The sequence below is a fragment of the Furipterus horrens genome, unplaced genomic scaffold, assembly GCF_987537825.1.
Source record: "Furipterus horrens unplaced genomic scaffold, mFurHor1.1.pri manual_scaffold_6, whole genome shotgun sequence".
Classification (NCBI taxonomy): domain Eukaryota; kingdom Metazoa; phylum Chordata; class Mammalia; order Chiroptera; family Furipteridae; genus Furipterus; species Furipterus horrens.
Genome location: NW_028327176.1, coordinates 125,383,779 through 125,411,577, shown reverse-complemented (window position 1 = coordinate 125,411,577; position 27,799 = coordinate 125,383,779). Strand labels below are relative to the sequence as shown.

General features: G+C 38.0%; 1 protein-coding gene across 1 annotated transcript in view; it reads right to left on the bottom strand.

Annotated features, from left to right (window-relative positions):
• Positions 1–8,762: 8,762 nt before the first annotated feature.
• SH3BGRL2 (SH3 domain binding glutamate rich protein like 2) overlaps positions 8,763–27,799 on the bottom strand; it is a 53,979-nt gene continuing 34,942 nt past the window's right edge. The window contains exons 2-4 of the mRNA XM_090282690.1: positions 24,138–24,323; positions 14,699–14,779; positions 8,763–11,383 (exon numbers count right to left, since the gene is read on the bottom strand). Of these exons, the coding sequence (XP_090138816.1) occupies positions 11,372–11,383; positions 14,699–14,779; positions 24,138–24,323 (279 nt within the window). The 3' untranslated portion in view covers positions 8,763–11,371. The remainder of the gene's footprint in view (positions 11,384–14,698; positions 14,780–24,137; positions 24,324–27,799) is intronic.

The window sequence follows — 27,799 nt, the reverse complement described above, 5'->3', positions numbered from 1 at the left end:
AACAAACAAGAATGGAGACAGAATCATGGATAGAGAGAGTGTTTTGATGGTTTCCAGATGGAAGGGGCTGCAGGGGAATGGGTGAAGAGGTGAGGGGATTAAGAAGTACAAATAGGTAGTTACAGAATAGCCATGGGGATGTAAAGTACAGTATAGGAAATAGAGCAGCCAAAGAACTTATACATATGACCCACGGACATGAACAATGGTGTGGGGATGGCCTGAGGCGATGGCTGGGTAGAGGAGGGCAAAGGGTGAAAAAATCAGGACACCTATAATAGCATAATCAATAAAATATTATTTTAAAAAGTATTGGGTTCCTGGTATTTATTGTTTTGGAATAAATTCTACTGCTAGGCTAAGACTCATGCTCTAAAAATAGTGTGGTGCATATACTCTGAATAACTGATTACATAAAGTCATTTCTAGAAGCTTTAAATGTTTTAGCATCATGCTTCCTTTAAATAAAATTTCAACACCTTTATAAAACTGAGAACCACAAAAATGACATGAACTAGCTTTGCATCTTCCTGTGACATGTATATTTGTGGCAAGACACTCATCAACTTCATTAACTGAGTTGCTAGCTCTCACTATAAAGCAAGGCATCCATATTGTTTATGAAGCAGATTTTCATTTAAATTACCTATCCTTCACAAAACACTGATAATCCTTTTGCTCTTAATGAGCATGGCTAATTTCAGATGAACAGTCACTTACAGAATCCTTCTATGATACATGCCAGTTATCAATTTTTGGTCTCTTAGCTCCAAATTTTCCCTCGAACACATGTTCAGAACTCCCTTAAGCATCTCTCCTTGTCAGTGAGCATGATGTTAAGCTTTCTCAGAAGAAGGTGCTGGAGGAACACTGTAGGAGAAAGGGGCTCTTCTGTGGGGCTATCACACAGCGGATCTCCATTGTGGGTCTGATGGTGCTTCCTCAAGTCAGGGGTCCCAGAAGACGTGGTTCCTTGGGGACCTTTCAGCTGTGGTCTGGCCTGGTGATAACCTCCCCGCAAACCCCTTGGCATGGACACCACATGTTCTAGGTCTCCTGTCTCCACTGGCACCTGGACTCACTCTGCAAGCACATGCTCTGGACCAAAGCTCACCTGGCTACTGCCTACACCTCAGAGGGCTGCTGCCTGCTGCCAATGACTAGACCAGCCCTATACAGGGGTATCAGTGAACCTCTGTCATGCAGCAGGCTGCAGCTATCACCTCTCCAAGGAGCCTGGTCACCCTTTCAAGTCTGTTCTTCCTTGGAAATTCTTCCTCAGTTCCACGGTAAAATATACCTGATACTATTTTACTGGAGTTTAATAATTCTTTTATGTTTAATTTCCTGTTTAAATCACCATGTGATATTTCTCTCCTAATTGGTCACTGACTGATACAACACATCCACACTTAGCAACGGTAATTGCTAGCAGAAGAGACATAAGGAATCCAAGTTACTAGTGATACAATTAAAAACAACAACACACTATACTTTTCAGTACATGGCCATGTATTTAATTGTCAAATAGACTACTGAACACACACCAATAAACCATGTATTTCATATGACTTAGGGGCAGCTTTTATATAACAAATTTGTTGTAAAAAGAGAACATACAAGTAATACAAAGCTGACCAAGACCAAAACAGTATAAAATAACACCAAAATGAAAAAAGAAAAAACAAAAACCAGCTTCTGAGATATTAAACAGTAAATATTTACGCTCACCAAGGGTGCTACTCTTTCATCACCATCACGCAAATGTAAATATCAATATCTGGTATCAACAAATCCCACAGATTTGTCTTAATACAAGGTAAAAGATAATGGATCTGGTTTTTATGTATTTGGGCTTAAGTGGTGAATGGAGATTATGCCCTTACCAAAATAGGAAAGGGCTTAATCTCTCCAGGTAATAAAGGGCTTATTGTTCACCAGGTAAAAGATACAAGCCAGGGTACAAAAAAAAGACTTAACTCACACAGAGTTTTTGGTGAAATATCAAACCACCCAGGTGACTCAGGCCCCCGACAGCTCAAATTTGCCACCCTGTGACTTCTGGCTTTAACCAAAACTAAATTCACCTTTGAAAGGGAAGAGATTTCAGACCATCAATAAAATTCAGGAAAATATGATGGGGCATCTGATGGTGATTGGGAGAACTGTGTGAGGTCCCAAGATGCCTACTTTTAAGGGTACTAAGGCGTCATTGTCCTATGTACAATGTTTCTTGTATCTTCTTCAATAAATGTCTGTTTTTCATATTACATGGCTGGATACCTTCTGGACAGATCTCATATATTGAAAACATTACTGAACAGAAAGTGGGGTTCAGCTACCTGCTGTCACCCATAGGCAAATTATGGAGGCAGAGGTTTGGTGGGAAGGGAGAGGTCTTCTATTCAAAAACTGCACAATCTGGAAGAATAGCAGGCTTCTGCCTCAGAGGCCCTCCCCTCCAGAACACCCAGAGGAAAACCCTGCCTGCCAGCCACTGCCAAACCAGTCCAAGGCTGTGCCCAGAGCTCCTTCGTCCATTTAAAAACTATCCTTTGGGAACTGCAGGTGGCTGCAGCAGGGCCATCCAAGCAGCTCAGCTTCTTAACCGGCCACTGTCCAGCTTCAGGCTCCGTCCTGAAGTTTGAGTGTGGGGCTGGCACCGCCATGCCCTCGCCGCCTCCCATGGACAGGGAGCTTTGGTTTGTATCTCCCCTGCCAGGACATCTGCAAGCTCAGGGAGGGTCCCCATCCAATTCTGCACTTTTCCTAGGCTAGACTGACAGGACAGCATTTCCCCCTGCTGCCAGTTGACATTTATGGCACGTGTGCTTCTGTGTCCCCTGGTCCACCTTCAATCAGAGAGTAGAAGGGGCTAGGAGGTCATTCTCGCTGGCCTCACGCATACTTTGTGCAAGGCCTCCTATGCATCTTTGCCTGGGGGTGGGGATATCTGTCATCAAGCGTTTCTTGTGGCCCCTCCCTCACGCTGGGCACCATGCTGGTATCAAAAATACTACCCAATAAAAGGTCAATTTCAATGAGAATGACTGATAAAATTATCAGTAATGATGAAAACATTGGAGAAAACAGATCTTCACCAACACTTAAAATTCATTCTCTCCTAAAAACCCATTTTTAGGAAGACCTGTATGTTTTGGTAGAAACCACTACCACCCAAATATCTCTATCATTTTGCCTGCTTATCTGATCCCAGTAGTACCTCTGCCCATCTTCACTGCAGATGTAACTGTTTATGTTTTAGGGTGCCTGTAAAGCTGTCCCTAGACAACTAGGTCACTCTGGAATGGTCTCACTTAGAGGCACCCTGGCCCTAAATGAGTGAATGACAGGGGGGTTTCCTGCTGTTGTCTTTTGGAAACTGTCCACAAGTCAGAATACTGTAGTCATTTTACCTCTAAATATGTAACTGCTAAAATTCTGCTTGCCCAGTCACCTTGTGACTAGGATGGGAAACTTGTCAGTATTCAGCTTCTCATTTATGACTGGGATATAGATAATAAATATTAGACATGTAAAACAGTATAGTAAGGGAAGCTGCAGCCGGAGTCATTCCTTCCTGTTGCCATTCTGGGGAGTAAAAAGAGTGCTGCTGTCAACACTTTTGCTACCCACTGTACTAGTTGATTAGGATGTGGCTGGAAACAGATTATTTAAGAGTGGTTTACCACTAAAGACAGGGAGAGAAAAAAGGCCAAGTTTGGTCGGATAACAGAATCGATGCCAAACTGCGGGTCTTTCTGCCCCAGCTCCTGATCTAAGTCATCTTTAAGCCTAGCTGTGGGCTGTCCCAGAGCCCCTAAACAGTATTTCAGCCCAGTGATGTTATTAGTACATGGCATAAAATGACTGACAGGAAGAAAAATAAGATAAAAATAGTATCCCAACTTGACAGATGGAATAATATCAATAAACTAAATCAAATTAGTGTTAAGAATGTTTGTAATGTATCTCAGACAAGTTAAGCCACCCATCTACAAAGGCAAAATCCTCCCTAGGTGCGGTAGTTCATTAGAATGACAAACAAGGAGCCCCAAACCAGCAAAAGCAGCTACAGAAACAGGGGACCAGCAGCTCCTGGCTTCCAAAGGCTGCAGTGTAGTCACCCTCTTATTTCAGGGAAGGGTCTCAAACAAAACAATTCCCCCAAATATTCTTTCACTTAACCTGTATTGTTACCACTAATTATTTTAATACCACAACTAACACAGGTTTTTCCCAAAAACTATTCCGCTAAGATAGTAGCAAAAAAGAAAGTGGTTAACCACCCCGGGCAGGGAAAGTAAGGTATTTTCCTTAATACTCACATTTTGTTTCCATCTTTGGCAGTGAGATCAGAAAGACACTTTTTAAAAGCTCATTATCCATATATTATTATGAGCTCAAATGGGTTTTACAGATACAGAGAATTAACATTTTGGGAAATCTAGGACAAAATCCTATTAATATTCATCACGGCTCTGCAATTTATGGATGGGTATCTGTATGATTCATTAAATTCCCTCTTTAACAAAAGGAAAAACATAAAAATGCCACCATGACATTTTCACAGATGTGGGTCAATTCAACAGGGACATCAACTTATAGGACAATCAAGGAACAAGAGGATGGATACATAAGACAGGTGTCCCATGTTATAATACACACACATTACTCTTTATTTCAGGAAAAATAGAACATGCATCCCCACCCACTCACACATACACACACTACAAAAAGGCTTGAATCTAGAGGACAAAAAAAGCAACATGAGAAAAGCATTTATCTTGGCAGCAGTATAGAAAATTATATTCCAAACGATATTCACATTTCCTTTCATAATTCCAAATTTAAAAAAAAAAAAAAAAAAAAAGAGGTCTTTTGCCCAAACCCTGAATATCTTGTAAAGGTATTAATTTCTCTATTGTAAATTCAAGTAAGGAGGCTGGTACAGAACACTACTGTCCAGCAGTACTATAATGCAAGCCACAGACATAATTTAAACTTTCTTAGTGGCCACATTAAAAGTTTAATATTTAATACAATATATCCTAAATACTATCATTTAAAAACATAATCAACATAAAAATTGAGATATTGTACATTTTTTTCATACTAACTCTTCAAAATCTGGACTGTATTTTACACTCACAGCACATCACAAATGCAAACGGGTAATTTCAAGTGCTAACAGTTCTATGCGGCTTGTTACCATACTTGATAGCACTGTTCTGTACTATAGAGCTTTCATTTCCATTAACATTAATGTTAAATTATCTACACCAGAAGTTTTTCGGTGGAAAGTTTGGTTATAGTGAATTTTATTATAGAACCAAAAATGATGTATATTTTATGTGTGGAGAGAGCTGTTTTATCAAAAGGTCTAAATCTTTGTGCAAGTCATTATAAGCAGTACCAGGTTTTCAGTTAATAATACTGTCCAATGCCACATTCCTTAGTCTATTAAAAATGCTGTCCCATGGTTAGCAGGAGCCTCACAAAATAAGACCACATTGTAGTTTCTTGTTCTTATACCAACTAACCAGTTTACATGCAGGAAAACATGCTACTGTCACAACACACTGGGTTACACTCACACGATGCTGATCTTCCTCGTTCAACTTAAGGCTTATTTAATTATGGGTATAGGTTCAATACTTCCCCTGGCTGGTTTGGCTCAGTGGATTGAGCGTCAGCCTGCGAGCTAAGTGTCGCTGGTTCGATCTTCCAGTCAGGGCACATCAGAGAAGGAAAACTCTGACTCCAAAAAACCTCCGCTGCCATGCGGCATACCTCTTCAGGGGAAGGGCTAAGGGAGTAAACCCCGACAGAAAATCCGGAGCCGGAGTCCCTAAGGCGGTTTGACGTTGTAGTCAACACCGGCAACTCCTGCGGTGCACCTGAAGCCAAGCTGTATTGACTCCGTCTTTCCCTTGGACCCTTCAGCTGCGAAGAGAGGGGGGGTCTGCTGCATGGGCAACAGCAGACCCTCCATATCACCCTGCCCAGGCTCTGTAGCTTCAGCTTCACTGGAGAGGACACTCCAGCGTCATCGCAAGATGTCGATTCAACACGGGAGGAGACAGATACCGTGTCACTCCCGAGTCGGACTGCACAGCCATTCTCGGTGGTGCAGATAGACTCTTAAGAAGCTACACCATCGTCTCTCGAGACGGACGGCTGCCGCCGCCGCCGCCGCCGCCGCCGCCGACGAGGTTCAATACAATCTCCTATGACTTAAATAAGTTTTTTAAATGCTTGTTTATGTATATAATTTTGGCCTATTGCTCTAAGCTTATTATGTGTTGAAATGCTAAGGAAATGTGCATATATAAATATGCAGTCTATATAAAGATTTCCTTCTGGAGAAATTCTGTATTAGAAAACCAAATCATGACATTCATTTCCTACCAAATAACTGGAGTTGATGAGCCTTAAAATAAGTTCAAAGAATAAATACTTTTAGAGCATAGAGAAGTTTCCAAAGTACATCTTTTCTAGGATGATACTGCTGATAAGCTGAAAACTAGCACACAATATAAAATTCAATATATGCATTTAACTTTATTTTTTCCAAATAGAATAAAGTTTCACATATTTCTCATGCTTCTGGAATGGCCTCAGAACATTTTTCCACTCTAAATGTAGTTTCTCTTTAATAGTTAAATAAGTATTAACTGATAAGAGATATAAGTAAGTTTCAAAAATTAATAATTAAAAACACAATAGAAAAAAGGTAAAAGACTGGAAGAGGGATTCCCAAGAAGAAATAAGAATTCCAACAATAAAAAACGTTCAACCTACTAGTAATCAAATACATGCAAAACGCAATCACAAGACACCATTTTACATTAGGTTTGGCAAAAATTTGAGTCTGATGATCCCAAAAATTGGTGAGGAGCTAGAGAACCGGAGGTTCTAGTATACCAGTGGGTGTGTAAGGTTGTACCATTACTTTGAAAAACAATTTGGCCTTATCTGTTGAAGCTAATGATGTGTTTTATTAAATGACACACCAATTCTATTCAAGGTATTCATCCACACTTGCATATGTGCACCAGAAATCACATAAAAAATATTCATAACAACATTTCCCTTTTCTGTTTAAAAGATGCAGTTCAACATCCAGCAACAGAAGGGGAAAACTGTGACACAGTCATTCAGTAGGATAAAACTTAACAGTGAAAATAAACAAGCTAGGGTATTTGTTTCAAAATGATAATGCCCGATTGCAATGGACATAAAAAGGAAGTGACAGAAGAATAGTTTAATTCCATTTTTATTATTTAAGGATACATACATGGAGGAAAACTGGAAAAGGACAGAAAGGCTATGATCAACAAAGACTTCAGGAGAGGGGCTTCCGCTGTCAAACTAGGATGGGATAGAGTCAGAGAAGAGCTCACGGTGCTTGAAAGGAGAGGCAGTAAGCTGGTGTGGCACAGGGGTTTATTACTCTTTACATACATATATATAGTATATATACAATATACATATAATGTGTGTATGCATATATGTTCCATTGCATATATGAAATAATTTTAAATTGGAGTTGTTTTAACAAACATAGAAAAAGATTATCCATCATGTCTCAGATAATGCCCATCGCCAGGAGCACAATGCACAGACTCTTTCATCCACCACTCAGCTGTAACTGCAGTTTCTGCTTCTGTTTCTCTCTTCCTTCAGGGTGGAAACTATGGCTCTGCTCAGACAGTACCTATAACATTCTAAGGGCTCCATGTCTGCTGATTCAAAAGATGACTAAACTAACCTGACCTGCATTTCTAGAACTAGGAAAACTTTGAAAGTCAGGGTTACAAGTGGGTGGCTTCTTAGCACACTCTGCAAACTTACAGCCTGTTCTCTTTTATCTCTTCCTTCACCCTCCCCCTGTCTTGGTGTTTAAGGTTTGAAATAGTTCAGTGATGAGATCAACTTTAGACACTGCCTTCAGAAATGTTTTCTTCTGCTTTCAGAGATGGCTGCATCAAAGGGGGCCCCTCTATTAAGAGTGGCAGGTACACTACTTATTTTCTGCCCCCAATTAGAAGAACAAATCCGCCAGCCTGGGGCCTCAGTGAACTCAGGAAATTACAGCCCACTATTTAAAGCAACCAACGGACCAGTGATATAGCACCATCCTTGGTCCCAGTCATTGTCTAAGATGATTCTGTGGTGTCCTCCCAACACACACACACAAAGAAGACTACATCTCCTCAAATGGTTAAATGATATGTCTGCATTTTTACGATTAATCTGGAGGCATGGGGTTCACAAATGGGAGTGGAAACAGAGCATCCCAACTGAACAGGGAAGTTTCAACCAAACACAGAACTAAAATTAGAAGAGGTGTAAGAAATGGTAGGGAACAAACACTCCATTTTCAGAATATGTGATTTCTGGAATGTATTCCTTTTTAATGTTGAATATAAAACCTGAGATTTCACCAATGCCTTTAAGGACAAAATGCATACAAATTGAAGTCGAAAACTAACAATTATGCAGATCACAATGGGCCCGACACTTAATTGCTAAATGAAAAGTATTTCTAGGAAAAGCAAATCCCTCTATGGCAAAATCAAATTTTAAAAAACCAAAACAAACAAAACAGTAAGAGACTTTGGTACCTTTCAATAACAGAGGAAAGAATAGTTTTAGTTCATTATAAGTTCATGTAATACAAAAACATCTATGTGAGGATGTTGAATAAATCTATAACAGAAACAAACCTAAAATATATTAAAGTCTCAAAAAAAAAAAAAAAAAAGAAAAAGTCTTCCTTTTCTCCTCTTTGATTTTGGTAGAACACCAGAATTTGGAAAAAAAAAACAAGTATTTCCCCAACTAAATCTCCTTCTGGTCTGCCTACACCCAGCAGGATGGCACTCTGTATTTTAGCTAATTTTAAAATGGCATACTTTGATTTCTGGCAACACATTTCCTTTGTCCCAACAAGCATACTACAGGAAATAAACAAAAACTCTGTCTTGCAATGCCCTTGAAATTACATCTATGCCTGCAATTCCCATCCACTTTCTTTCCTAGGCTGTTAAGACTGTGATTACCTAAATCTAAAGGCACAAGAAAATTATTATATGTTTGAAAGTCAGCTGGTAAAATAGTATGAGGAAGGACACAATATTCTCTGAAGACAGTGTGGTCCCAGAGGGCAATCCCCAGAGCTCTGCAGAGCCTGGATATGCATTAATGCCACGCAATGTGCTTCTAGCTCACTCAGGACAAATGTAGCACCAGCTGAGGCTGATCTCTCCTATTTGTTTGCTGATTAAAAAAAAAAAAAGTGGGGTGAGGGGTGGATGGTGTGTAATGATGATAATAATTTAGCACTACTATTCATTTAGTCTGTTTAGAAGAATCATAGTGGGCCTACCACAGCCATAGTAATTCAAAAGCTTTAAAACAAATCTTTGTTTAGCAAGCATTATATTGATCCTACAACCGTGGAATTTAACTTATAAAGCCTCAATCTTAACAAGTTTGGTTCTTGGTTCTCACTGGCAAGAGTAGACAAAATAAATTAGATCATTATTGTAACACTAAAAAAAAAACTTAATTGCCGTAGATTAAAAAGAAATTCTAAGTCTTAACAGAAGACTCACATACTTTCACAATATCCAGTTAACAAAATTTCCTGGATAGTCCCTGGGATTCATCAAATGGAATTTGACCTGGATCTTACTGAATGCAAACTAAGCAGTAATACCCATGATTTCACAATAGCTTTCCTTGGAGCAAAAACTGTAGATCACGTATCTGTTCCAGTCAAGCAGAAATCTGTGGCATGCTTTTTTTCTTGTTGGAGAGTCCTGGGCTGCAAATTTCAGGCAGAGATTTCAACTTTAGCATCTAACAGTCCACATTTAGCAAGTTGGAGGATGAGGGGACATATATATGAGACAGGGCTTTAATTCTTCTGTTCTTTCAATTTCTTATAAACTTCCTGCTCAGAATCTAAATGGCAGGTCCAGCAACATGATGCTGAGAATAGCAGAATATTTTAGGCAACCCTCTGATGCTTTATCCTAGTCAAGGCTGTTCCCATGTTTGGCAACTAAAAACTCTTAAAGCATGTAAGCAGGGATAAGGATGCAAAAAAGTAGCCTCTGCCCTAATACAACAGACATGTTCAATGCTTATAAGCATCCGCTCCAAAGGGAGTCAAGACTTTGCATGCCAAGTACAATTCAGATTTATCTCCAACAGCCTATTTCTCATATATGCTGCTCTGAAAACTCACTGAGCTTATCTATGGAATGAGAACGTGTCTACATTAATCTGAAAAATCTGGGACTAATCATTGGCCAGAAATAAGAACTGGCAAAGTTACAAAACCAATGGAAAGACAGGAAAAAAATTAAATTGTGCAGCAATATTAGTATATTTTAATATGCCTCATCAAGGGTTCACAAAATATATCCAACCAAGATCTTCCTTTCTAAAAAAAATATAATCCCTTCACAAAATAGTATAAGCAACTGTTACTCAGAGTAGCTGCATTTAAAAATACATTGATATGTGCACTCATGTATAAGTTGCTAGAGCTGAAAATGCCTTCACATATGAGTCAGATAACTTTTCCTATAAATTTACTCTAATTAGTGCACCTCTTAAAATATATTTTTTAAGCAGTCTTATGCATTTAGGTGACACTTTCCCTTTGCAAGAGATAAAGCATCATCTATTTTCCAAAATAGCAATTATTTTCATCCCTATAACTTGGTTCTGAACGCTGTTGCAACAGTGATTTCTGGAAACATGTTGGATTTATGGGGATAAGAGTTTACATTACCAAAAGAAGGCAGCAACATCCAACTTTTTCTGTAGGTGTTATTACAAAGCACTGGAACAGTTACATTTGTGATTCTGTAGCAAAAATTTCCATCCCTTTGTCAACCAAAACTTCTTTTTTATCTTTTTGATCAACAGGTTCTAATAGCCTGGCAGACTAATTTTAGACACAATCCAGGCAGCTTAAAGAGAAGCAGGTCTGAGCAACACTGGCATCAACTACAACCTAGGGCAGATCCAGCACTTTCTGATGATGCCACTCATTTATCTTTCAGTCATTAAGAAATCACACCTGTAACAGGTTACAGTACCTCCAGGTTAGTGAGGAAACTGCAGGCAATTCTGAAAATAAGAAAAAACCCACCACAGTTCTGATTTGGTTTAAAGCAATCATGCAATCCCATTATACCCATGTCTTCCAAAAACACCTTTTCCTATTGCAAGCAGTTACTGATGATGAATGTGGCTTTTGTCCCAGTGATGCATTAGGTAAGCAGGTGTGTGCTGAGTACCAGGGGGTGCTCCAAAATGCATCTCCATCATCTTCCACTTGTCTTCTCTAAGGTTCTGCCTATTTATTTAAAAAAAAAAAAAAGTTAGTTATTGCATTGTATTGACAAGAAAATTCACCCTGGCAGTGATATTTTAAATGTCAGGAAGAGAGATGTTGGGAATCACAGTAAATCACCCCCATGTGACTGATAAACAAATCCTGGATTTCAAGAGTAAGAAGCTAGATTTAAGTCCCACACACCTAACTGGCCAAATATAAAAGTGAAAAGAGCCACATTTCAACAACTGCCAAGACTCCTCTCAGAGGTACCGTTCCACTCGCACCTGGGAGAGTGAGGTGTACATGGGTCACCTCTCTCAGGGGGCCCCTGGGCAGTGACGCAAGGTGAAGAGCAGCACTGTATGGCCGCGCCTACCGGCAAACAGTTGCCGCCCCAATCCCCAGGATGGCTCCATGACTCATCCACCAAACAGACACCTGGCATAGAAGGGCCTCTGACCTGCCTCAGCTCTGGCTGGTGAGTGCTCAGTTTACAGTTGTTATCACTCCCAAACGGCAGCAATCCAAAAGCAGAAACTTCTACTTCAGTCCCTGCTTTGAGTCTATTAAAATAACTAACTCGATGGTTTTCTACCTGAAAGTTATTAGTGAAAACACTCCCCTTTTCTTAAGTAGGTGCCATGGTGGGCCAAACACTGCTGGCTCCAGACAGCAAGAGAAGAAAGTGGGTTTCCCCATGTTTCCTATACTTTCTAGCTTCTCGAGAAAGGTGGGAAATCTGTTATGTTAAATATTAACAACTCATTTAATGTTTTTTAAAAATATCTTGTACAGACAAACACGTCCAGAGCCAGTGTGGCCCGAAGGCCACCATTTAGTGACCTTGCACTTTCCCCTGCACTGTCTGCTTTGAAAACTGCCAGCCTACACTGCCCCTCTGCCCTCTGTGCCCACAGTGTTCTTTTCCTGCATCTCTTTTCTGTCTCCTCGCTGGCTCAGAGCAAGTCATGTTCCCTGGCAGGCTTTCTAGCCTTGTGTTTTAGGTGTGTATAATGTAGCGAGGGCAGGAAAGGAGGTGATGCACCTTTTAGTGCATCACACCTGTGAATGCTCTGTCCAGGCCCCAGAGTACAGATTTTATAATTACCACCAAAGTAAAAAAATAAGTAACTAGAAAGGGGGGAAATGCTGAATTGCTCTTAAAGATACTTTCATTTCTCTCTTATGAAGACGAATGTAGTATGAGTTGCTATTAACCCTTAAGGCCCCAAATGCCTCATGATGGGGGTGGCAAAAACACTGCACCATGAACTTCTACTCTGGTTCCATGTGCTCCTGCTCAGGTATGACTGATGCAAGCACCTGAAAATGTGGGCTGAATGGGAGGTTATACCTGGAGCCCCCACTGCCTTAGGAATGGTCTGCTAAAATCATGTCAACATCATTGGCATCAAATCAACTTGAATATTATGGTCACAAGTCATGTGAGAGTGCATATTTTATAGATCATAGGTTTCTTGAGACATTTCTGAGAGAATAAACATTTTTAAAGAGTAGAACAGTCAGTCCTGGCCAGTGGCTTAGTTGGTTGGAGCACTGTCCCTTAGATTGAAGGGTAGCAAGTTCAATTCCCAGTCGTGGCACATACACGGGTTGCAGGTTCCTTCCCTAGTTGGGGCGCCAATGAGAAGGCAACCAATCAATGTTTCTCTCTCACATCAATGTTTTTCTCTCTCTCTCTTTCAAAAAAGCACCAAAAAATGTCCTCAGGTGAGGATAGGAAAAATAAACATAAAAAGTAGAATAGTCAGCCCACATAGTCTCTAAGAAATCCAAATCTTTGGGGAAAATAAGAGCAAAGCAAGCAAGCACACAGTAATTTTTTTGCATAGATAATGTTGTTGACTGGATTTATGCATCCATTAGATTACTCCTACCCCAGTTTTTTCCACTTCTTTGAAGATAAATCTGGACTGTTTAATATCCTTGGATGAAACATGTTATAAAAAAATACTACAATTTCCCACAAGTATTACACTGTTCCATCTTCATAAAAATAATCTTAAGAACTTTTTAATATTATATATGTGGGTTTAGCCTCTGTTTAAAACATGTATATGGAAACCGCCCACAACCATTTGTGGACTGATTGATGCCAAAACAAAGCAACATTTCACACTGACTACAAACTAGAGGTGCTGGTGTATAATTTTTATTATTGATAGTCCCTGCCTTCCCCCAACAGGTTTTCCAGAAATGGTACAACTCCTGGGTAGCCTCAAAAGACCTATTACAGAAACCAAAGTTCCCAGTAATGCACTTTCAATTCAGTGTTTAAAATAACACTTTAGAATTCAGTCTCACTGCAACCCAGTCAAAACCTCAACTGTGATGTATAGAAAGACTGCAAGGAAATACAACAAAAAGGTTAATGTGGTTATCTCTGGGTGGTGCGATTTTTATTTTCTACTCTATACTTTTTTGTACTTTCTCAATATTTCCAATTTTTCTAAGTGAACCTAGGCTACTTTCATAATCAGAAAAAAAAAGTATTTTTAAAGGGGAGATAATTAAAATATCTTATTTAAAAAGGGAATGCTATTTTTTAAATTCTGCATGTGAATCTACGTGTTTCCCAATATTGTAATAATATATATCATTTCTAGGTCTAAATATTAAAAACCCTTCAGCTTTTGTGTTTTGTAAAGTATATGTGATATAATAAAGTAGCTTTAAAAAACATTTTTATTGGTTTAAGAACTGTAGAGTTTTTTCAAGACTATTTGTTATTGCAGACCATCTCTCTTCCAATTTAAATGAATTAAACATGCAAAAGACCTTAAAAATATGCCTTTGATGCTGCTATTTCAAAAACATAAAGTAATGTAAACTTGCACTTTAAAACTGAAAGCACCTACTACTTTTTGCTACCTTAAATTCTTCTTGGAAGAAGGGGATATAAATTATAAATAAATTAAATTATAAATGAACTCTAACATACAGCAACAATTGAAAAGAAGGAAAAAAAAACTAGGCTTCTTTTTGTGTTTTTACACTGGGCAGTCTCTAATTGTGCATTAGGATACACTCATATATGCATTCCTCTAACACCTTCAACCTCAATTAAGAACAATCAACAACAACCGTTTATTGATTTTAGAGAAAGAGAGGAAGGGAGAGAGAGAGAAGAGAGAGAGAAAAACACTGACTTGCTGTTCCACCTAGTTATGTATTCATTGGTTTCCTCTTGTACGTGCCCGGACTGGGGATCGAACCCACAACCTTGGCATGCTGTGATGATGCTCTAACCAACTGAGCTACCCAGCCAAGGCAAAGAAAGATGAATTTTAAAACAAGAAAAGATTTACCTACCTTTGATGGCAACCGAGATTTCAGGCCTAAGAATGAAAAGACAGTGTTGCTTTCCTTTGATTCAAAAAAACTGTCATAATCCTAGAAAAAAAGGAGGAGAAAATAAACAAAACATTACCTTTGTATCTGGTGCTTTTGACAATTCTTTATGAAAATTAAAAATGCACCACTGCTCCATCCAGGCCAGGGAAGAGCTATATAAATATACTGATTGATTTGTTCTGCTTGAGCCTAAAAATTTCTTTGAGTATGATGATAAATGTAACAAGTTTTTAATCCAAAGCTTGTGACAGGATTAAAACATAAAACACTGACAACAGAAATGAAATTGAAACACACTCCCCTTCCTTCACATTCCAAACTAACATTTACTTGTATGAAATCATTGTGACCTAAGATTTTACTCTAGCACTTCAATATGGAAGGCTGCCTCCCAATTCTACTCTTAATATTTTGTTATCTAGGGCTTTAAATATATATATCCCTGGGTAAACAGAAACCTGTAAAGGTCTCCATGTGTCAATGTGAGTGCTTCTATTCTGTTTTTGAAGTAGTCCACATTCTTTAAGACTCCGTCTTTAGAGAGAATAAAAAGATCAAATAAAAACCAGAGAAAACTATATTCTTTATAACATTTACCTTTGCCTCAGAAGCAGAATCATTTTTCTCTCCCTACTTTCACAAAAGAAGCCATCAAGGAATTCTGGTCAATGTGTTCACCAATTGTTTCTTTTCAAAAGTTTGCATGCATAATACTACACAGTTTCTAAGCTGATATAAAGCCGTCTTAAAATTTGGTAGAGGTCCCTTTGATAACATTATCCTGAGGATAAATATTATAAGCAGACAAGGATCAGAATTATTTTTAGCCAGTTCCTTTAAGCCAGGCGCCTTACAATCAGTCTGTCATTTAATCTCACCACAGCCCACCCGGTCGGAGATTGGCTCAGAGCAAAAGAAAAGTTGGCCAAGCTTGATAGCCAATACCCAAGAGTGTTGAGATTTTTTTGTGCCCTATGATGCTTCTTGCTCAAGAGAAAATCAAGTGTAGAGTACCTTGTATGTGAGTCACTAAGCCCTAATGAATCCACTGCTAAGCTGAACCAATGGTATCACAGGTACTTGTGAAAACTGTTTAGGAATCTAAATGAGAGTCGATGAATCTGCTTCTTGCAAAGCATGCCTCAGTTCATGAAAAAATCTTTGAATTATTTGACTCTGTGTAGAGATTCTCTTGTCCAAATGCTTTAGTGAGTTGTCTTGTGATTTTGAAGGCAGCTTGACTTTAATTCACAGTCATCTCAGCCTCAGGCCTTGCATTTGCTGCTCCTCTGTAGATCTCCATGTGGTAGCTCCTGTCACTCTGGAGCAGCCCTAATACCAAAGTTACCACCAAAGAGAGGCCTTCCTTGACCATGCCGAGAAGGAGCAACACATCTGAAGAGAGAATCTCAGCAAAGGCCTCCTTGAAAAATGGAGTTACAAGCTGAAATCTGAAGGATCAGTAGAGCAGCTGAGCAATGAGTGTGGACAGGGACATTTGGGACAGGGAACATCACTGGTGAAGAGCAAAGCTGGCAGGTTTGACAGAAATCAACCATATGCCAGACTTTGTAAACCAAGAAAAAGATTCTAAATTTTATCTAAGTACAAAGGAAATCATGTACAGGTTCTGAGCAAGGGAGCTAAACAGTTTAGTTTCCTTTAAGAAAACCCCTAAGTCAACTGTGGAGAATGGCTCAGACAGAGGGCAGCAGGAAGGGAAGCAGAGGAAGGCTGGAAGAGTACTCTGGTGATTCAGACAAGAGATGGTGACAGCCTGAGCCACAGCGATGACAGCGGGAGATAAAGAGAAGTGGACAGACGGGAGATGTAGTTTGGAGGAAAAATTAATCACAAGCAATTGTGGAATTAATGTAGTGGGTTAGGGAGAATTAAGAATTAAAGCACATTTTGAAAACTGTCTAGGAATTTATTTTTTTTTTGAATATTTTACTTATTCTTTTATTTAGAGAGTGGAAGGAAGGGAGAAAAGAGAGGGAGAGAAACATCAATGTGTGATTGCCTGTCACGTGCCCCCAACCAGGAACCTGGCTGGCAACCCAGGCATGTGCCCTGACTAGAATTGAACTGGCTACCTTTCAGTTCACAGGCTGGCGCTCAATCCCCTGAGCCACACCAGCGAGGGCTGACTAAGAATTTAAATGAGAGTTGATGATATAGACTGGAGATTTAAAATCTTCAGTCTGTGTTAGAAACTCTCTTATCCAAATGTTTTCTCAGGGTAAGGTTGGAGCTGAATTTCAAAATGTTAAGTTTGAGAAATTGTATGAAACACCCAAGTGAAGAAGATTATCAACAGGGCAGTTGGAAGTTCCTAGTGACTCTACAGTATTACAGATTTTATAGAATTTTATGGAAAAATCTACAATTTTTAAAATAAGAAAGCTATGTTATAAATAATGCAAGTCTAAATCTGATGTGGAATTTAGGCAAAACCCGTGAACTGAAAATGTTACAAATATTCTTCATAACGAAGGTATTTCCAAGCAGTTGGGTGACACTCCCCTGGGCTTAAGAAATAATCCTGTTTGACATATACATTTTCTATCTGATCATTTGTTGCTTATATTCAATGTGGTAGCAAGAAGAAGACAGCCAAACTACAGCCATAGTTATCTTGTCCTTTTAGATATCTACTATAAGACAACTGATATACTTGTTCCTCCTCATACCATACTTGGCCACTATTCGGACTACATTCTTTTCCTAAAGAATTGCATTTAGAGTCATGACCCTAAATACATTCACATCTTTAGCTCTGATTTCTCCTCTCAGTTCTGGTTTTATTTAAGAACTAACTATTCACAGACTCATAAAAACATATGCGATCTAAATCGCAATTCATGATCTTTCTGCCACATCACGAGACGGACCTCTAAGAAAAATGACACCACCATGTCAGCAATGAAGGTACCACAACTAGGACTCCTCTCTTTCCTCAACCAATAACTATTTTATACATTCCTTCAACCTCTCCATTTTTGACACCCATCCCATTGCCCTAATCCAAGCTAGACTGCTGCAGTAGCGCCCAATTTATCAGCCCTTCTCCAGTCCAACCTATTTCCACCCCATCATTTTCAAGTAAGAGCAGACTGATCTTTTAAAAATGAGACATTGATCACACTGCCCTCTTCTTAAATCCTTTCCTTCAGACTTCTCATTGCTCTTACAATACAGATTAAAATCCTTAATACGGCACATAGGTGCTATTTAGTCTGACTCTGACTTAATAAGACTGAGGAGAAGTGCAGTCTTCATGTCCATGCACCAACCATTACCTGGTTCACAGATTCATTTCTGGGAAACTGAATGGTATATATGCTCAGTCAATTGTAGATGTGACGTCCTGCAATCTACTGAGTTATATGACCTTGATCAACACATTTAAGCTCCTCAGACTATTTCTTCCATTATGCATCAGACACTACCAAAGTCCCCTGAAGTTCCAATACTCTATGAAATGATGGAGCACTGAGTGTAGTTGCTCTTAAATGGGCTGTTTAGCTACGTCTAGGTGTCAAGTCACTTACATATTGCAGTTACTAAAGATATCTATTTGAAAAACTTACCCATCTCTGGTTTAACTGAATAGGAAAGGGAAGAGACAATAGTGAGAAGGAAAAAAAATAAGACTAGTGACTTAGTCATCAAAATGCTGTCCCTGTTTGGAATTTTGAAAGGTCTTTACCTATTTTTACTTGATTAATAATCTCTGATGTCAGTGTGAAATGCAGGAATGAAAAAAACTAACAATATAAGGAATAAAAAATAAGAAACAATGCCTGATTCAATCTCTGTAAATGTAACATGATTTTTACTTTAAAAGACTTAAGTGCTAACATGAAAATATCTTACATATAAAAGATCAAAAGACAAGTTAAAATGAAGATATGTACAATTCAGGTTTCAGTGTTTATATTAAAAACCTTAATATAGGCCTTAGCTGGGTAGTTCAATTGGTTAGAGCATCAACCGGATAAGCCAAGATTGTGGGTTTAATCCTGGTCAGGACACATACAAGAATCAACCAATGAATGCATAAATAAGTGGGACAACAAACTGATGTTTCTCTTTCTCTACTCTCTCTCCATACAATCAATAAATAAAAATTTTAAAAGACCTTAATTGGGAAATAAGTACAATTCTTCAAATCATAAAAAAGGACATGTGAAATCTATACATGTAGAGAAAATATGTAACTTTATAAACAATGCATTTAACACTGACTCAAAACAGTTCTCATAAATTTTAATCATCGACAAACGTATTTAGAAATTTCAGATATTCAGAGATCCAGAGGGGCAACATTTCTCATTTAGATTTTTAAAAATCCTCTTTAACTGTATCTCTGTCATAAACATTATAAGCATTATTTTTATTTTATGAACCTTTAACTCAGTGCCACATAACTTTAGAAGCTTCTTACCTGAATTATATACTCCCAACAGTTTAGAAATTGTCACGTAAGGTAATTAACTCCTTCCAAAGTGACAAATGTAAAATTTGGTAATTAACTTAAAAGGAGTATAATTTAATGAAATCATTTTTAAAACTCAATGTTAGAACAGTACTTGACACACACCAGGTTACCAATAATACTTGTCAAGTGGATGAATTAGTTGTCTGCTAAGTAATGCTGATGTGCTGTGTTTTAGGTAATGTCATGCTAGTAACAAAATTTGAATAAATCCTATTTCTACTCTATTGTTTACAGGTTTTAAAGAATTATGTACACAATTTACTGTCTGACATTCAAACGCTTTTGAGTGGACTGAGTCTCAAAATGTAAAAGGTTAAATTATTTTCCTTGTCATGTTTAGGCAAATAGTACATGATTGATAATTTAAAACCTAGGATTTGAAATAGTTAATACCCCCTTCCAGAGACAATAAATTAAATAGTATAATATGAAATAATTTAAGAGTAAAATAGTATTAGAAATTTAAAAATCACATCCTACTGACTTTATTATGGCCTTAGGCATTCCCCAATAAAAGAGAAAGATCTGCTTTCTTAAATTCATTTTACTTTATCAGACTTATATTTTTAAACATATTTTATGGTTTATACTAAAAACATTAAAAGCATTTTTTAATAACTCACTATAAAGTTTCTAAATAGGCCTGCTGAATTCCTTATAGTCAGACAGTCTCTCTGAAGTGTTTGTAAATACATGTCTGCAAATGACACATTTCAGGTCAATCAACCTTCCGTTAATGATCAGTTAATAGCACCTTTGGAGAAGGGTACAAACACACAAAGCATATTCAAGACAAAAATTGCCAGTTCCTAAAGCTGGTACAATTTTGGTACATTAAAGAAAAAGGATGGAAAATTCTCTTTGTTTCTAGTGTCGACTGCTTATGACAAGAAAAATTTCTGGACTATATACACATCAGCATAACTTAGCACTGTTGCTAACTTAATTAACATTTATCTGAATGTTGTAATTTCAAGAAGAATAAAGCAAGCTAAATAGCTGTTAAAAAGAAAAAAATAACTTCCATCACCTATACTTCTGTTTGTGTTTAAGTGAAAACCAATGTCAGAGACATTTATAAGCTCATGATAAAATCTACAACAGGTAAAGTTCACAATAGTCTTATTCTTCCAAAGAGCTTACTTAAGGACATTGGCTGTACACTACGATTATACTATTATGGACTAGACAAGCATTTGAGACAAAGGCCTTAAAGTTCTTTGCCCTTTTAGTGTTCCCTAAGAGAACAGTGAGGAAAACCCACAGCAGCCACTCCAAAAAGCTGTGCCACTTCCCACGCTAAGTCAAGGGTATATCCAAACAGAAGGTTGTAAGGAACAAAAATAACATGTGGCCTACAAGGAAATGGTGACAGCAATCAAATCTAAAGAAGCCAAGGCAAATTTGGTTTATCCAAAAGAAGAAAATGTTTTAAAAAAATTCTTTCTAAGACTATAAGAACTACTGCTGCTGCTTAAAATGGGCTGAGGCTCCTTCTTCTTAAAGTTTCCTTCAAGCCTGAGGGTATCCTGTGAGCAGAATTTCTTGATTTGGTGATTAAATACAGTTACTACTATATTCTATTCTATGAAATCTCAGTATAGAAGGAAACAATAGTTGGCAGTTCCAATTCTGGTAGGATATGTAAAATGTAGTTGTCTAAAACAGCTTTACTCAGCAATTTTTACGCCAAATACCAAAAATATGAGTAAGCCCAAAGCTGAGGATTTGAAATTCCTAATTCATGTTTAACATTTCCAACCACTCTGGTACAAGACGGCAAGGCAAGCAAATACGTCTACCTAAGCACCAACTGAAACTGGATGAAAAAAACTTTGTGCTAAACATAGGAAAAGGAACCAGCAATAAAATTTTAATAACTACCCAGAGGAGTAAGTGAAAAAAGACTAAACTTAATTAAGAGAATTTCTTAGATATTGACACTTTTGTCATTCTCCTTTCACAGGGACTTAGTAAAACAGGATTATATACCCTCCCCTCCGTGACTGCTCACAGAACTGAACAGTTGTATAGAGAATAGTATTTACACGTTTAAAACAACATGAATATAATATACTTACATATTATAATAGTTACTATAGTTACAAAAGAGAATGTGACATAAACTTTAGCAATGTTAAAGTGTGAGTGTGTGTCCATGTGTGTATGTGTGTAAATCAAAATGGAGAAAAGAAGCTACGAGAATACAAATCTCTTTTCATCTTTCAAAGAAAAAAGTAAACACTGTCTTCATTTAAAATCAAGCAATATAGATATCAGTATATGAAACAGAGTAGTGATAACTTAAGAATTAGGGAGAATCAAAAGTCTAAAAAATGACTTATACATATAAAAATAACTTGATATGTGACAGATCGGGGGGGTAAGGTACTACCTCACACGATATACAAAAAAATAATTGCAAGTGAATTAACACCTATATGTAGAAAACTAAACTTTAAAACTTTAGAATATGTTTAAACTATAAGAAAACATCTCAAAACCTTTAGGCAAGGAAAAATTTCTTAGCAAGATACAAAAAGCACAGACTGTAAATGAAAAGACTGATTAATTCAACCAGATTAAAACTGAAACTTTTGGGGCAAAGATCCCCCTCACACTACCCCTTTAGAATCACATTGCTCTCCCCACCCCCACCCCCTAAAAAAAAAATCTCATAAAAGTGCCTATGTTTTGGGAATCTGGGGGAGGTCACATATAAAAAAGGGCGGAGGGAAACTGACTCCTCACTTTGACATTCCTGTCAACAGGCTTTATTGTCTTAACAATGATATTAACATGGCCTTAATATCTTAACAGTTTTGTTTTCTTTTCATTAATTTTATCTACATAACGCTCAGAAGAAGAAAAATTTTAATGAAAAGAAAAAATGAAAACTGCCAGTTTGGATATTAGTTAGCATACACTGCTAAGCATGCAACTGCGGTAGCCTGAGACTGGATGAAGGTTTGCAATATTCACAGCACAAATTGTTTTTATGAAAGACATGTCCCAGGGCCTCGTCACTGCAGAAATTTTTTTTTTTTTTTTTTTTTTAGAGAGAGGGGCAAGGAGGGAGAAAGAGAGAGAGAGAAACATCAATGTGCAATCAGTTGCCCCTCACACACCCCTAACTGGGGACCTGGCCAGCAACCCAGGCATGTGCCCTGACTGGGAATCAAACCAGCAACCTTTCGGTCTGCAGGCCAGTGCTCAATCCACTGAGCCACACCAGCCAGGGCGACTGTAGAATATTGAAGCAAACATCTCAGGTGAAAATGGGAGGTTAAATATTTACAGACAGTAGAATAAAAAAAACTAGGGTTATAGAAAATAAAACTGCAAAGAATATCTAATTAAATTGTTATGCTTTGGGCACACAGCTGATCAGCAATCAGTGAGAAAGAGGACTTTATAACACCCATATAACACTCAGCTTTTCCTTTCCTCGTAGCTGTCAGGATGCTGTATTAGATGATTTACAGTAAAATATCTAAAGGAGAATATTCTTCTTGGTTAGATAAGTGACCCTTTAGACAGAAGGACTTGGAATACAGATTTTCAAATGCAGATCATAAGTTTCCTAAGGAAATTCTACCTGTGAGATATGTGAGCTTCTAATAGGGGTAATTTCTGAAATAGATGTCATTGCAAAATTTTGAAGTTTCAATAAGCTTACTTTTGAGACATTTGGCTTTGATTTTTATTAATAAGATGAGAATACAAATGCTCAGAACCATGACAAGACTCAACCTAATGGGATAGCTCCCTGCTTGGCTAAAAACATCTGTGTATTCACCCATTCACAGAACCAGTTTTTGTTAAATATGGTCTATGTTCCTAGCATTCTGATAGGCACCAGATACTGAGATAAATATGCCATGGAGCCTGCAGAGGGTGAGCACAAGGAACTCAAGAGACTGGTTGAAGGCAAAGACATGGAAAAACAAAGAAAGAAAATTCTATGAGATAAATGTCATAAAAGCAGTAATGTGGCACAGGTTTGCTGAGCATGGGGAACGAGAGGAATAAGCAGGATTCTCCTCTTGACATGTATGTAAAAGCTGACCACAATCCTTACGGCTTTAAGTTTTGATATCTCGTTCTTCCTTATACACACACACAGGAAACAGTTTCCTTTCAAACCACCAAAAGCACTCTGTTATCCCTCTTCTCCACCCTAATGACAACCCAGCTATTCACTTCATCTCAAACACCTAAGCATTGTCCCCCTGCCTTTCTCTAGGCCATCCTTAAAGAACTATAGTATAGGTCCCAAAATAAACAGACTTACATAATTATAGCTCTGGCAAAAGGCAAATTCTAACTACTCATTAGAAAAAAAGTCTTGATTTTTTTCCCTTAACCAAAGGGTGAGAAGAAAAATAGACAAAAGGGACTTCATCTTCTCATATGCTACATAAAGCAGGAAGGCACCTAATGTATTTTAGACATTCATAATGATCCATCTTGTTCATTATAATAAAAAAATAAACTATTGTTTATCATCAGCTATTAGTTTTTTATACTGTAAAGGAATAAAGGTTCAAAAATAATTACACCTTCCAGTCAGTCCCCCAAAATGTATTAATCAAAAAATTTGCTTTAAAATTGTCAACACAATTAAAACATACACACAGCTTCCCTCCCCACCCCATTTTCCAAAGCAAACAGAGACAGCAATACTCCCAAACATGCACTCAGACTAACACACACTGTAATGTTGGACTCATATCCCCTCCTCCTCAACTTCACCTTCTGTTAGATTTGTGGACCTGGATAGGCACTGGATGAACAGGTTACGGGCTTCATTGAAAAAACCCTTTATACTGTAGGTAACTCTTTTATGTGAATAATGCAAAAAAATAGTGTAATAACAATCTAACAACTTACTCCACAGTATCGATCACCATTAAATATCTGAGGTGGCAGAGGGTTGCCCTGAGCAGGCTTCTTTTCGGGGGGGATGTTTTTGTACATCCATTGTCTCTGTTCTTCTGACATTGTGATATCCACCTCCTCAAATTCTATCTTGTTGGCTTCCAGAAATCGAACCACATCTTGCTGCTTCTTCTTTATCTAGAGAGAAAACAAACAAATATGGAGAAGTGCTTATCTGAAACAATATGTAGATACTTCCAAACTAAACTAGATTTGATTTCGCATTGTCAGAGGTCACCGATACAAAAAAAAGAGGTGATTTATATAGGTGCCATGCACTGTGCACTCTGTGGCTATCCAGCAGAGAGGTCTAAGCGAGTCTTGACACCATGATTTCTTCACCTAGACTCGCCAGAATTCTGGGGCACAACTCGGATTGCCTAGGTATGAGGTGAGAAATTCATAGTTCTGAGAGGGCCATAACCAATCCTTTCCACCCAAAGGAGTTGACATTTAGTCATGAAAAGTTCTCTCTGCTCAAATCCATCTGTATAGCCCATCTGAGATGGCAACATTTCAGTGATTCCCAAGAGCAGCGATGTTATTTTCCTCAGAAACCTTCAGATATTCCACAGCTGTAGCCACCAGCAGGGAAGCATCCTTTCTAAGGTGGAAGTAAACAACAAGCACCGTTTTATTCTGAACTCTAGTTCTTAACTCTTCATTCCTCTCATCTTTCATGCTTCCTTCCTCAGTCACTAGGGGTCAGATTTGCTCTTCAAGAGCTGAAAACACATTTGTAGTTCTCAAAATGTTACCGATCTTCTTAAGTGTCTATATTAATAACTAATTTAGATGGGGTGACAATATTCACTGTCTTGAACACAGTGTGTAAAACATGAGAAAACAAGCTTGCTTTTCCTAAATGATTCCGGAATATCTTCACAAAGTGGTAAAGTAAATCTTATAATGGCTAAAGAATCATTTTGAGAGGTCAAGCAGCCAGAAAGACCTCTTGTCACAAATAAAATGTTTGAAAAACAAAACTGTCACATACGAATAGGCTCCACTAACCCCTCCCCGCAAAGCCTCAGTGACATATGTCTCTGAGGTGGAAATCTGTCATACACCATGAGCAAAGAGATTGCGATCCCTGGGTTGAAGTGTATGAATTACTAACCAGAGCAAAGTTACTAAGAAATAAAAAGCTGACCAATTAATTAGTACATCTTTAAGCTCAATGATATTATTAAACGAGAGAATTACTGTATGATTATAAATCCAAATTGATATTGGCATTATCTTAATTTCCTGAATTAAGCCATTTTTCATTTCTGAAAAAGTGAACTTTTTTTCTCATTGATATACTATTTCAGAAATGTTGTTATATTATTTTGAAACTTCAGCTTGCAAAAAAAATATCATCCATCCTACTTAATTGACCCTTAAAACCCTACAAAGTAGATTTTATTATTCCTGAGGTCAAAGTAGCCACCTCTTTTGATCAAGATCCCAGTGTGTGTTTTTGTCAAGAGAATCATGTCATTCCCCTATTTAAAATCCTTCTTTAGTAAACCCCACTGCCTTTGGAAGAACATACAAGGTCTATCTGGAAAAAGTCCAGCCATTGAATATAATGAGAGTGGTTTGCACAGCATCAATGTAACCTGGCAGTCAAGTAGAGTGGACTAGAATGCACATGCATGAACAATGACACAACTCCACTGTACTAGTCAGTGGGGGCGGCAGATGCAAGTGAGTGAGCACATGTACTGTGTGGCCATTGCACTCAAAATGACTGAGCTAGTATAGCAATGACTCTGCATCAAATTTTGCATTAAGCTTGAATATCTTTCCGCAGAAACTATTCAAATGATTCAGAAGGCTTTTGGGGATGATGAAATGAGAGCAGTGCAAAGAAAACTATGGCACAAACACTTCAAAGATGGTTGAGAATCTGTTGAAAGCAATCATTTGCTGGAAGGCCTGCAACAAGCAGAACATCTGAGAATGTTGAACTTGTATGGGCTGCTATCAGCAAAGATTGGCAATTGACAGTGTGAGAACTAGAAGCTGATCTGGGGATTCCAAAAACTACTGCACCCAAGATTTTGACCCAGGATCTTGGCATGAAACCTGATGTGGCAAAATTCATTTCGTGGCTTCTGCTACCAGAGCAGAAGGAACATCATGCTGCAGTCACTAATGACTTGATTCAAACTGCTACCAATGAACCAGATTTACTCAAGAAGGTCAGAATTTGAGATGAATCGTGGATCTACAGCTATGATCTGGAAACAAAGGCTTGGTCCTCCCAATGGAAGTCGCCTGGTTCTCCATGCCCAAAGAAGGTGCAGCAAAATTGCAGCAAGATCAAGGCCATGTTAACTGTGTTTTTTAATTGGAAAGGTGTTGTACATCATGAGTATGTCCCTCCAGGCCAAACAATTAGTAAGGAGTACTACCTCAATGTTCTTTGTGGGTTGAGAGATGTAATATTATGAAAATGGCTGCAGCTACAAGCAATGGTGATTGGCAGTTTCATCACAACAATGCGCCCGCTCACGCACCATGTCCTGTGCAGTTTTTTTGCAAAACGTCAAATCATCCGGGTGACTCAGCCCCCAACAGTCCAGATTTGGCACTCTGTGACTTCTGGCTTTCCCCAAACTAAAATCACCTTTGAAAGGGAAGAGATTTCAGACTGTTGATGAGATTCAGGAAAATATGACAGGGTAGCTGATGGTGATTCCAACAAAGGATTTTGCAGAGTGTTTTTTATAATGGAAGAATGCTGGGAGAACTGTGTGAGGTCCCAAGGTGCCTACTTTGAAGGGGACTGAGGCATCACTGTCGTATGTACAATGTTTCTTCTATCTTGTATCTTCTTAAATAAATGTCTCTTTTTCAGAGTACATTGTTGGATACTTTCTGGACAGACCATGTACACCTTCTGAGCATATAGCCAATGTCCTTCATGACCCAGCTACTTTGTATTAAAGCAAAATATTTACATACTTAACAGTGTAGAAACTGTAAAAACAAACAAAAAGTTACCTAAAATCCTACTACCCAGACAACCATTGTCAAAATTTAATTAGAGGCAAGAGCCTGGATTTAATGTTTATATGTGGAAATCTACATATCTAGCATATTTCAAATATTTATGAGTGATAAAAAATGAAATTGCTACACAAACCTTGGTTTTCCATATGATGTGTATATATATAACATCAACTTCTACCCCAAAATGTGAGTACCTAAAAACTCATACATTCTCCATACTAGGGACCATCGAAGACACTCATACAGTTTCTTTATGTCCCCGTCTCCCGGTCCTATATACATAAATCACACATACACACACACAGCATTTATTGCTGAACTATAATCCCCTACAGCTCAATTGGTCTTTTCTTTCACAGGTTCACACTGTAAAAAAATAGCTGCACCTTATTCCTTTCACTATACAATAAATCATGAATAATGTCCCCTGTCATTAAAAGTTTTCAAGAGAATAAATTTTAATATCTCTATGGCAATTCCATCATGTAGATGTACAGTTAACTATCCCTCTATTATTGGATATTTAGTGTATTTGAAATAACTTTCACCACCAGAATTAATATCATGTAGTGAACATCTTTATTTATAAAATCTCTGTCTCTCACAAT